Here is a 12,968-nt window from a genome sequence, read left to right as displayed (position 1 = left end):
TATTTGTTATCATTTATTTCCCTGAGCCTCCTTTGGCCCTTGAAATGCTCAGTCTGTGTGGGCGTTCGGAAAGAAATGTGAAGATATTTACACACACAGCCCTGATTGGCTGATAGCATGGTCCAGGGTCCACCCCCTTAACCAGATAAACAGTCATTGGTCTATTATAATCAGATCACCTTGTGACGTCATGATGTGGGCCAAAAGTTCCATCCCATCTCATGAGGCTGAAATTCCAGGATTTTACAGCTCTTACACAAAAATGGCATTTATCATAATTTTCACAATTTCAGAGTGTTATTTCGACCTCATAGTGTGGAAATATGAGAAAATCACGTTTAACTGCACTGCCCCTTTAAACAATGCACCTGAAAGTCTAATCCAACATGAACTCATCAACTCATTGCATTATTTGACAATAGATAAGGGACATATGTGTTTGTTTACCAAACAAAGGGACTGGTGAAGGGAGTGGGTTAGGAGAAATTATAGATTAGCGGTTCCTTTTTTTCTTCTTTTTTTTCTGTCAGGCACATTAACCCGATGACTGCTGTAGCCAAGCCATGATTCCTTTCTTCAACACATGCTGAGGTGCCCACTTAACTGGTTGGACATTAGCTTTAAACTGCCCTGATGGCTCCTCCACATAATTGCTGGTTTGTGGGATGCTTTTTAATCAAACCTCCCAAAAAAAGGTGATGATTAATTGAAAAAAAGACATGCAGGCAGACAGCCCCCCTTACCGCTCCTTCCCTTTCATCCTACCCCCCATCAAGCTGTCATTTCAAAGTCTTATGTGTGTGTGTGTGTGTGTCTGTATGTCCGTCTGTGTGTCCTGTGTGATTTTGGCATGCTCCACTCAGGGCCATCTCACAATTAAGGCTATGTGGCCCAAATGGGGGACACAAAACAGCTGGCACTTTCTCAAGCCTTACATCTCTTTCCTCTTCATCTCTATCTCTCTCCCTCTTTCGGTTCCTCTCCCTTTCTCTTACATACTCTCTTTCCTCTCCCCACTCTCTCTCTTATATTACTCTCTCTCTCTGACTGGAGGGAACACACTTAATTGTTCTATTTGCATTAATAGGGATGTTTGTGGGTCAATTGCCCTCCTATCATTGTCAAACTTGTTTTAATTTAGTTTTGCAATACTGCATTCTTAGCTGAATCTTTTTTGCAAAGGAAAGGTAGTGTTTATGATTATTGACTTGGAACCATTGCATTTCTTTTAGATGATCTTAATTTCCCACATTTGAGCATTCTTCTCTGTTTACTTCATTCATCCTGATAACCTGTCGGTATTGATCCAAGTACTGTGTTTGGCTTTCCGCATACCCACCTGAACTCAGTCTAGAATCTGTTACAAAGCATTGTCTTCTGCCTGTTAACAGCACAGAGATGAATTCCTATGTAAATGTGAGGTGAAGGAAAGTGTTGTGAGAAGTCTATGAGCTCAGACAGACAGACAAGTGTGAGTGATTCTCAGTGGGCTTTTAACTCGGCACACTTCTGAAAGGCATCTTAGGAGATTCATAATGGCATGCATAATTCAGTAGCTCTCAGACTTTGCCAATAGTGCTGTGTGTGTATTAGGGCGTGTTGGTGATAGAGCTGGGACGATAAACCGAAAATGAGCGACACCGACTGAACCAACCACCTATCGTAGACATTTTGCTGATATTGTTCCTTATGATAAGATGCCTATACTGGAGAAATGTGAAGTTTGAAATTAAATAAGTCTAAAAATATGGGTGATTTGTTAATGGGACAATTGATAGCCACAACATTCAAAGTAATAATAGTAGCCTAGTTTTAAGGGGATATAAAAATGTAAAGAAAATGTAGAACTGGTTCACATTAATGTTATAAACATATCTTTCTATTTATCGTTATTGTGATAATTCGGTCAATTTATCGTGATATGGATTTTGTCCATATCGTCCAGCCCAGTGTGTGCATGACTAGAAAGTTGTGAAGATCAACTTGTCTTTACTGCCTTAAGTCTGACGCTGTTGCTGGATTTAGAGTACATTGTGACTATTTACTCCGCTGTTTCCACTACTACATTTTATCTGCTCATATGCAGGTGCTGTCTAACTCCTGCTGCAGTGTATAGGGATGAGTAAATATGTCTGTAGCAACAGAAGCCATTGTCAAATAACTTCTATGTGTTGCCTCTGGTGCTAACTTCTGCAACCGTAGTGAATGAGTCTTAACTGTGTTGGTGTGTGTGTGTGTGTTCAGATCCATGTGTACAGCCTAGAGACGGGCCAGTCGGAGATGTCTGTGGGGAACTCGGCGGGAGACTTCTCCTGTGTCAACCTGAGAGACAGCCCTCCTCACATGCTCATCTGTGGAAACAAAGATAGGAGGTATGGGACCGCTGTACGTGTCACCACACCAGCTGGGTACACACACACACACACACATATAGGCACTATGGTGTTAAAATCTGTCTCACATACTTTTGTCTGACAAGTTTGAGCACCACCGTAGTGCCTGTGGCTCCCTTGGGTATACCTTCCAGGTTCAAGTCAGATGCAATAACTGTTTATCACAACACAATATTCCTCAACACATAATTACAACTGATTAGGAATATTGGAACGTGGAGGTGCAAATCACAGCGTACTTCTAGGGGGATCAGGTGTTTTGCAAAGTTGTGAAAAGAAAAGCAATTTTTCACACCACTGGCATACCTTGAAAAACAAAGCATCAAAATTGGTTATGAGAGAGAGGGAGGGGGGACCTAATTCATGATTGGAAGTGAAATACTCTTTGTGAAATACTCTTTGTGGCAACGAGCGTCGGTCGGGGTGGACAGTGTGTTATCTGAAGCCAGCCCATCACCTGGGGGTATTTGTGAAGGAAACAGCAGGGTGGCAGACGATGGCAGTCTCCACATTGCTGTCCAGTGGCCTCGCCATTCAGCCGCTGTATACACACACACACGCTGCATCTGCAACCTGGCCGTCAGTATGGGGAAAGAAAGACACAAAAGAGAGCCATCCTCATCTGCACTTGTCCCTGACAGGAGTTGGCAGGTGAAAGCATAGCACTTTTGGCAGAATCCTTACAAATCAAACTCCTTCACCAAATTCATCAGGCCTTAAGTAGACAGCCAAAAGCGAGGAAAGCATGTGTAGCACTACATCTCGTTGGGCACAGCCGTTCTCGTAAAGTACGACCCCATCTGTAAGAATAATAGACAAAGTAGGAGACTCTTACCTATGTCCCTCTCTCTGATTAAGTAGTCTTGTACGTAGGCAGTCGGAGGCCAACTTGGCTGTGACCATTTGGCCTTGTCTGATGTGCCAGGGACAAAGGGGCACGAGGGAGATGAGAAGGCAGGCAGCGGGTCTGCTCTAGCTGTCCATTAGGATGGCCAAAGGCCAGGGCCTAATGCGTCTCTTCCTCCTCTCCATCTCTCTTCTCTCCAAATTAGTTGCTCTCTCACTCTCGTTCTGAAGTTTCTAGGGTGCAAACGAGGGTCCTGATAAGGCCGGGGCTGTCTGGAATACTGCCTTGATCATAATTGCCTGGGCCACATCTGAACAAACAGGAAGGATTTTGGGGACTGGGGAGGGAGAGAGGAAGGGATGGGGGGGTGGAATGGAGATAGAGCCATGGTCGTGCCCAGTAGTCCTGTACCGATAGGAAATAACAAACCACAACCCTAAAACAAAGAAAAATATACTGTCTGCTTTGTCTCCTCTATTAGCCTTTCCATTTCATTGAATCAAGTGTAATCTCATGCATTCTGTGGTAAAACGTTCAATAATTGCCAGTCTAGTTTTACACATACCTTTATTGAGCTCAACTGGTGTTAAAGGTCCAATGCAGCCATTATCTCAATATCAACTATTTTCTGTGTAACAATGAAGCACCTTACTATTTTCAATTAAAATGTTCAGAAAGATGTCGACAGCAGATGATAGTTGGATTCATAATATAGCAAACCTAGCTAGCTAACATACATTTCGAGAGAACAAAGTTATATTAAATGGCTGGCTAGCTAGCGTTAACAACGTTTGGTGGTCAGAGACTGATCACTAGCTCTAACCAGCTGAGCTAGCAAACAATGTAACATATAATAATTTATAATAACATATCATTTCAGATTAGAAAAATACTCCAATAGGCTTTGCATTTTAGGAATCACAGTAGCAAGTACCCCATGTGCACTGTTTAAGCAATTTAACGTTAGCTATTTAAACAATTTAGCTTTTTTTTTAATTAACTCAGTTTTGCTATAGCTCTCATTGGCTTTCATGCATTTGAAACGTGAGCTTGTCCGAGTTGCTATCCATTGGTTGGCCAAAATTCTGGGGTGGGGCTTAGAGAAGGGTCAATTTTTCAAGCAATCATTTTGTTAGGACTGTCTGAGTGGGGAGTGAAAACCGAACATGTGTTATTGTCAGACAGGCTATTAACTAATTTAACGCCTGGTGATGTCACCATGGAAGGCCAAAAAACAGCTCTTACACCAAAAGGATATAATAATTTTCACAGTATTATTCCAACCTCATAGTGTGGAAATATATATAAAACACTGAAAAATCATGTTTTTGACTGCACTGGGCCTTTAAGATGACAGACACTCAAATACTTGAACATAATGTTCAATGTCATTCCTAATCTGGTTTACAGTTCCACTCTCACATTACTGTGTTGTATAGCCTCTTAGGTGTTGTATAGCCTCTTAGATGTTAAGCCCCCTATTTGGGAGACTTAGAGCAGTTTTGGACCCGTTGCAACTGACATTTTTGTGTACAAAGTGCTCTGTGAACCAATGGAGGCTGCTGTGGGGAGGATGGCTCATAATAATGGCTGGAATGGAGTCAATGGAATGGTATCAAACATATGGTTTCCATGTGGTTGATACAATTCCAGCGACTCCATTTCAACCGTTACTATGAGCCTTCCTCCCCTCAGCAGCCTCCACTGCTGTGAACGTCAAATGGTCCCATGTCTTATAGTGCAAGAAAGCCCCATTTCTCTTTTCGCAGGGCTGACTTAAAGTGTCAGGTTTCAGACCCCATGTTTGCATATTGCATAGGGAGTGACGTGTCACATTTTCTGGCCTGCAGTGCATTCGTAAAGTATTCAGACCCCTTCCCTTTATCCACATTTTGTTACGTTACAGCCTTAAGTGGATTAACTGAAATGTTTTCCTCATCAATCTACACACAATACCCGAATGCATTAAAAATAAATACCTTATTTACATAAGTATTCAGACACCTTGCTATGGCACTTGAAATTGAGCATCCTGTTTCCATTGATCATCCTTGAGATGTTTCTACAACTTGATTGGAGTCCCCCTGTCGTAAATTCAATTGAGTGGACATGATTTGGAATGGTACGCCTGTCTATATAAGGTCCATAGTTGACAGTGCATGTCAGACTAAACCAAGCCATGAATTCGAAGGGATCAAGCCCCGAGTGGCTCAGCGGTCTAAGGCACTGCATCTCAGTGCTATAGGCGTCACCACAGAACCTGGTTAGATACCAGGCTGTATCACAACCAGCCGTGATTGGGAGTCCCATAGGGTGGCGCACAATTGGCCCGGCGTCGTCTGGGTTAGGGTTTGGCCGGGGTAGGCCGTCTTTGTAAATAAGAATGTTATTTTTTTTCGTAATTATAGTTTTCATTGTTTCCTTTTACGATATAACAACAATGCATACATTTGGCATTAAACCATAACTTGACGGACATGAATAATACAGAGCACCCGGAAAGCACCCAGACTCCCCACCCGCTTCACGCCATAGTCCCACTCCAAGACGGGCCAAATAAAAAAGAACCTAATCCTTTCTAGAACAAGGCTGCAACGCAACAAAATGTGGAAAAAGTCGGGGGGCGTGAACACCCCCCAAACACACCGCACACAAAGATGGAAAAGGAAACTTTTTTCACCCATAACCCCCCTCCCCCATAATAACTATTACAACAAAAGGAACATTTAAAAATATATATATATAATAAAATAAATTCCTACCCCTACCAGTGCTCTATGTAGAGTTGAAGTCGGAAGTTTACATACACTTTGGTTGGAGTCATTAAAACTTGTTTTTCAACCACTCCACAAATTTCTTGTTAACAAACTATAGTTTTGTCAAGTCGGTTAAGATATCTACTTTGTACATGACACAAGTAATTTTTACAACAATTGTTTACAGACAGATTATTTCACTTATAAGTCACTGTATCACAATTCCAGTGGGTCAGAAGTTGACATACACTGAGTTGACTGTGCTTTTAAACAGCTTGGAAAATTCCAGAAAATGATGTCATGGCTTTAGAAGCTTCTGATTTGACATCATTTGAGTCGATTGGAGGTGTACCTGTGGATGTATTTCAAGGCCTACCTTCAAACGCAGTGCCTCTTTGCTTGACATCATGGTGAAATCAGCCAAGACCTCAGAAAAAAATTGTAGACCTTCACAAGTCTGGTTCATCCTTGGGAGCAATTTTCAAACGCATGAAGGTACCACGTTCATCAGTACAAACAATAGTATGCAAGTATAAACACCATGGGACCACGCAGCCGTCATACCACTCAGGAAGGAGATGCGTTCTGTCTCCTAAAGATGAACGTACTTTGGTGCGAAAAGTACAAATCAATCCCAGAACAACAGCAAAGGACCTTGTGAAGATGCTGGAGGAAACAGGTAGAAAGGTATCTATATTCACAGTAAAACGAGTCCTATATCAACACAACCTGAAAGGCCACTCAGCAAGGAAGAAGCCACTGCTCCAAAACCGCCATAAAAAGCCAGACTACGGTTTGCAACTGCACATGGGGACAAAGATCGTACTTTTTGGAGAAATATCCTCTGGTCTGATGAAACAAAAATAGAACTGTTTGGCCATAATGACAGTCGTTATGTTTGGAGGAAAAAGGGGGATGCTTGCAAGCCGAAGAACACCATCCCAACCTTGAGGCACGGGGCTGGTAGCATCATGATGTGGGGGTGCTTTGCTGCAGGAGGGGCTGGTGCACTTCACAAAATAGATGGCATCATGAGGTTGGAAAATTATGTGGATATATTGAAGCAACATCTTAAGACATCAGTCAGGAAGTTAAAGCTTGGTCGCAAATGGTTCTTCCAAATGGACAGTGACACAAAGAATACTTCCAAATTTGTAGCAAAATGGCTTAAGGACAACAAAGTCAAGGTATTGGAGTGGCCATCACAAAGCCTTGACCTCAATCCTTTAGAAAATGTGTGGGCAGAACTGAAAAAGCGTGTGCGAGCAAGGAGGACTACAAACCTGACTCAGTTACACCAGCTCTGTCAGGAGGAATGGGCCAAAATTCACCCAACTTATTGTGGGAAGCTTGTGGAAGGCTACCCAAAATGTTTGACCCAAGTTAAACAATTTAAAGGCAATGCTACCAAATACTAATTCAGTGTATGTAAACTTCTGACCCACTGGGAATGTGATGAAAGAAATAAAAGCTTAAAAAATAATTCTCATTTATTATTCTGACATTTCACATTCTTAAAATAAAGTGGTGATCCTAACTGACCTAAGACAGGGATTTTTTTCTAGGATTGAATGTCAGGAATTGTGAAAAAACGGAGTTTAAATATATTTGGCTTAGATGTATGTGAACTTCTGACTTCAACTGTATGTCTGTAGTCTTATCAGGCCATTTCATATTGTTTTCACTTTCTGTCGCTGAGAGAAAATGTCCCCACATATCAAAGGTAGCGAGTTTACAATTAATTTGACAAATCATTCTTTCATATGAAGGTGTTTCTGCCAAGGCCACATATAATTCCTTATAAGACGGATGGTCCTTCTCCCTCCAGTGTCTCTGTATGACTTGTTTGGCTGTGGTTAGAGCAACTTTTAGCCAGTTTAAACATGAGCTTCTCAGTCCATCAATATCCTTAGTGATATTCAGTAATAGCAAAGCAGGATTTACAAGTATTGTGGTACCCAGAATGTCCCCAATCTTTTCCAATACCTTCTGCCTAAAGGTATGTAAGCTTGGAAAGTTAGAGAACATATGGATCATGTCACCTCTACTTAACTGACATCTTCAGCATAGTCTGGATTCTATCAAACCTATTCTGTTCAACCTCAAGAGGAGTCCAATAAATCCTATTGAACACTTTAAATTGAATCAGCTTGGACCGGGCATCTCTCATAGGGAGAGATATTCCATTCCTCCTCTCCAAATGTTAGGTCTTTTTCCCATACATCCTTTAGACCCTTACAAGTTCCATTAAATCACCTATAAGGTGGCTGTATACAGTGGGGCAAAAAAGTATTTAGTCAGCCACCAATTGTGCAAGTTCTCCCACTTAAAAAGATGAGCGACCTGTAATTTTCATCATAAGTACACTTCAACTATGACCGACAAAATCCAGAAAATCACATTGTAGGTTTTTTAATGAATTTATTTGCAAATTATGGTGGAAAATAAGTATTTGGTCACCTACAAACAAGCAAGATCGCTGGCTCTCACAGACCTGTAACTTCTTCTTTAAGAGGCTCCCCTGTCCTCCACTCGTTACCTGTATTAATGGCACCTGTTTGAACTTGTTATCAGTATAAAAGACACCTGTCCACAACCTCAAACAGTCACACTCCAAACTCCACTATGGCCAAGACCAAAGAGCTGTCAAAGGACACCAGAAACAAAATTGTAGACCTGCACCAGGCTGGGAAGACTGAATCTGCAATAGGTAAGCAGCTTGGTTTGAAGAAATCAACCTTGGGAACAATTATTAGGAAATGGAAGACATATAAGACCACTGATAATCTCCCTCGATCTGGGGCTCCACGCAAGATCTCACCCCTTGGGGCAAAATCATCACAAGAACGGTGAGCAAAAATTCCAGAACCACACGGGGGGACCTAGTGAATGACCTGCAGAGAGCTGGGACCAAAGTAACAAAGCCTACCATCAGTAACACACTACGCCGCCAGGGACTCAAATCCTGCAGTGCCAGACGTGTCCCCCTGCTTAAGCCAGTACATGTCCAGGCCCGTCTGAAGTTTGCTAGAGAGCATTTGTATGATCCAGAAGAAGATTGGGAGAATGTCATGGTCAGATGAAACTAAAATATAACTTTTTGGTAAAAACTCAACTGTTTGGAGGACAAAGAATGCTGAGTTGCATCCAAAGAACACCATACCTACTGTGAAGCATGGGGGTGGCAACATCATGCTTTGGGGCTGTTTCTCTGCAAAGGGACCAGGACGACTGATCCGTGTAAAGGAAAGAATGAATGGGGCCATATATCGTGAGATTTTGAGTGAAACCTCCATCAGCAAGGGCATTGAAGATGAAACGTGGCTGGGTCTTTCAGCATGACAATGATCCCAAACACACTGCCCGGGCAACGAAGGAGTGGCTTCGTAAGAAGCATTTCAAGGTCCTGGAGTGGCCTAGCCAGTCTTCAGATCTCAACCCCATAGAAATTCTTTGGAGGGAGTTGAAAGTCTGTGTTGCCCAGCAACAGCCCCAAAACATCACTGCTCTAGAGGAGATCTGCATGGAGGAATGGGCCAAAATACCAGCAACAGTGTGTGAAAACCTTGTGAAGACTTACAGAAAACGTTTGACCTCTGTCATTGCCAACAAAGGGTATATAACAAAGTATTGAGAAACTTTAGTTATTGACCAAATACTTATTTTCCACCATAATTTGCAAATAAATTCATAAAAAATCCTACAATGTGATTTTCTGGATTTGTTTTCCTCATTTTGTCTGTCATAGTTGAAGTGTACCTATGATGAAAATTACAGGCCTCTCTCATCTTTTTAATTGGGGGAACTTACACAATTGGTGGCTGACTAAATACTTTTTTGCCCCAATGTATATGGAGACAGCACGTGGAGACTTGCAAGATGATGTTACGGGCTCGATACTGATGTCTCTGAATGGAGAGAGACCTGGCACTCATTTTACTTGACACAACCTTTACTCGTATTGTCCTTTTTATGATTCAATTGAATGGTATCAGTCTATATGGGGAGGAGAAACCCTGTGTAATTCTATGATAAGGAAACTCATGTTGTATAAAGGACACCACACAGCAAGGTATGACATCTTTGCCAAGGTAGCCACATTACCACCAGACAAAATGTAGACAGAAGCAGTGTTCTGCTAATATAACAATGTGCACCTTTCATCTTTCCTGGTCCCAGGGACCAGCCGATACAGATACTGTGCCTATGGTATTATGTAAAGGTTTGTTTATTCTACATGGACCTGTTACTACATTTTAATATCTACATAAATTCAGCAATTGCATTCTTCTCATATTACTCTGTGCTTCTGCATTGCTTGCTGTTTGGTGTTTTCTACATCTGCTCATGTAAAAAATCAATTATTCAAAGGTCATTTGATTGCTGTTTTGTTTCATCTTGTGTTTGATTGTTGTGTTGCTGTGATCAGGGCACCCTTGTGAATGAGACCCTGATCTCAATGGGTTTTTTCCCTGAATAAATAACAAAAATCTTCCCCCGGCATCTCACCATACATCTTCCTGTAGTTATTAACTTGCAGGAGGTTTGTTTGTTGTGATTGAGTGGGGGGAAACTGCTGCAGGGGAAGTTCTGACAGATGGGTGTGCATTGGTGGTGTCAAGGAGACACCCAAAAAACACCCACATCAAACCACACCCCAAGCTAACTCACGTTTGGCTTCTGTCACGGCCGCCAGCATTTCTTGAGAAGCAAGCTAAAAAGATTGAGGCCAAATCAGCGGGGGCAGTTCCCCGTTAAAAAAATCTCCAAATATCTTATAATTTCCATTCTGAGCGTTAATAAAACCTCCCAGGAAAACCAGAGTCAAATGTTCTCAGAACCTTCTTGCAACTTAAAAATAAACATTCCCAGAACAGGCAAAATGTTCACTTCTGTTCCCGGTCAGGAATATATGGCTTCGTTCCCACCACTAGTGTGAAACCAACTCCACAACTTCCAAGGAATCAAATGTGCTGGCTGGTACAGCTACTCCAAGTAGAAGCACGCTCTTTCAACTTGCTTGTAGTCTTGTTTTCTCCATACATTTTCCCTTACTTAGAGAACATCCCTGGTCACCGCTACTGCCTCTGATCTGGCGGACTCACAAAAAAACACATGCTTTGTTTGTAAATTCATTAAAAATCCTACAATGTGATTTTCTGGATTTTTTTTTCTCATTTTGTCTGTCATAGTTGAAGTGTACCTATGATGAAAATTACAGGACTCTCATCTTTTTAAGTGGGAGAACTTGCACAATTGGTGGCTGACTAAATACTTTTTTGCCCCACTGTATAAGCCCTGCGGTATGTAGTAATTTGCATAGGATTTCTATCTTAACGCTTATATCGGAATGTACTAGGAATTTGTTGTTGTTTTGTCCTTCCTAAGCTGGAGATGCCTTCAAAAGTCCTGTTTCTGTATTATACTTGGACCTCAGCTCTTCAAAAGAGGTAAAAGTGTTTTCTTGATACAGACAGCCAATGTTCTTTATCCCCTTTCTATACCAACCTTTCCAGAAAACCATGTGTCCCCCTATTTTCAATTTAGGGTTGTTCCATAACGAAGCATAACTTATCAAGAAAGGTGAAGATCTCTCTCTTATGAATCTGGCTCCATATATTTTTTTAGTATGGGACAGTATTGGATTCTGGAGTCTCACCTTTTGTTGACTCAAATAATCTGATGCTCCGAAATGGGGCATTAAGTTCTTCCTCCATGTCCACCCAGATTGGCCTAGTCGAGTTCTCAATACAGAGAGAGCCTATTTGGGAAGCTACAAAGACTTCTTAATACAATTGCATGTTAGGGAGCTTTATTCCTCCCTTCTCAGTCTTTGCCTGTAATCGCGCTAGTTTCATCCTGGCCTTTTTACTGGCCCAAACAAACTCAGTAATAATTTTGTCCATGGATTTAAAAGTATAGACAGGTATGGATAGTGGTAACATGCTGATGATGTAATTCAGTTCAGGAGCTATGACCATCTTTATAACCTGTATCCTACCCCATAATGAGATTTGTACTTTATCCCAGCTCTTAAACTGGAGTTGAATTTTGTTCAATAGTGGGTCAGGATTTTCAGAAATCATGTTCTCTAGACCAGGAATTAACACGATCCCCAGGTACCTCAAGTTTTTAGGGACCCATTGAAACCTCCAGCTGAGGAGGTCATTTCTCAGAATGTTTTGATAGAGGCATTACTTCAGATTTGGTCCGGTTTTACTTTATAGCCCGATATCTCTGACAATGCATTTACTAGATCCAGTAAAGGCGGTATGGAGAGTTGGGGGTCTGATATTAATAGTAATATGTTGTCTGCATAATGCAGTAGTTTATTCTCCCTACCTCCCATATTAGTCCCTTTGATTGACTGATGCAGCCTAATAGCTTTTGTTAATGGTTCTAATGCTATGATAAATAGGAGGGGCAAGAGACAGTCACCTTGTTTCGTGCCTCGTCCTACAGAAAATGGAGATGAGACAATTTTCATCACAATTTATCAAAGAAATTGGACAGTAGCTCCCACACTTATGGGGAGCCTTTCCATTTTTGAGGATTAGGGTGATTACTGCATCACTCTTAGAAGGTGGAAGCTCACCTGTGTCAATCGATGTTTTCAATATTTCTGGCCTAAGCTGCTCTGCAAACCTTTTATAGAAATCACTAGGTATCCCATCCAACCCTGAAGTTTTACCACTGGGTGCTTGTCTTATAGTTTCGGTCAATTCCTCCAAAGTAATAGGGCGGTCGTGCCAATTCCTGTCTTTCTCTGTTAATTTAGGAAGGTTCAGATTCTGAAAGAAGGCCTGTGCTTTCTGCATATCTAAAGGACCGTCTGAAGTATAAAGTTCCTGAAAGAAGTCTCGAAATATTGTTTTTCTTTATGATTGGTAATCGGCTTGCCTGTCTTATTTCTGATTCCACCTATTTGCCGAGCTGTTTCTCTAGATTTCAATTGACTAGACAACAGTTTTC

General features: G+C 41.6%; 1 protein-coding gene across 1 annotated transcript in view; it reads left to right on the top strand.

Moving 5' to 3' along the window:
- fbxw8 (F-box and WD repeat domain containing 8) overlaps positions 1-12,968 on the top strand; it is a 38,997-nt gene that overhangs the window by 13,731 nt on the left and 12,298 nt on the right. Inside the window, 1 exon segment of the mRNA XM_029638447.2 lies at positions 2,245-2,372. Coding sequence (XP_029494307.2) covers positions 2,245-2,372 — 128 coding nt within the window.

This window comes from Oncorhynchus nerka, linkage group LG27 (assembly GCF_034236695.1).
Source record: "Oncorhynchus nerka isolate Pitt River linkage group LG27, Oner_Uvic_2.0, whole genome shotgun sequence".
Lineage (NCBI taxonomy): Eukaryota > Metazoa > Chordata > Actinopteri > Salmoniformes > Salmonidae > Oncorhynchus > Oncorhynchus nerka.
The sequence above is the reverse complement of the archived record's forward strand: the minus strand, read 5'-3'. Positions and strand labels throughout refer to the sequence as shown.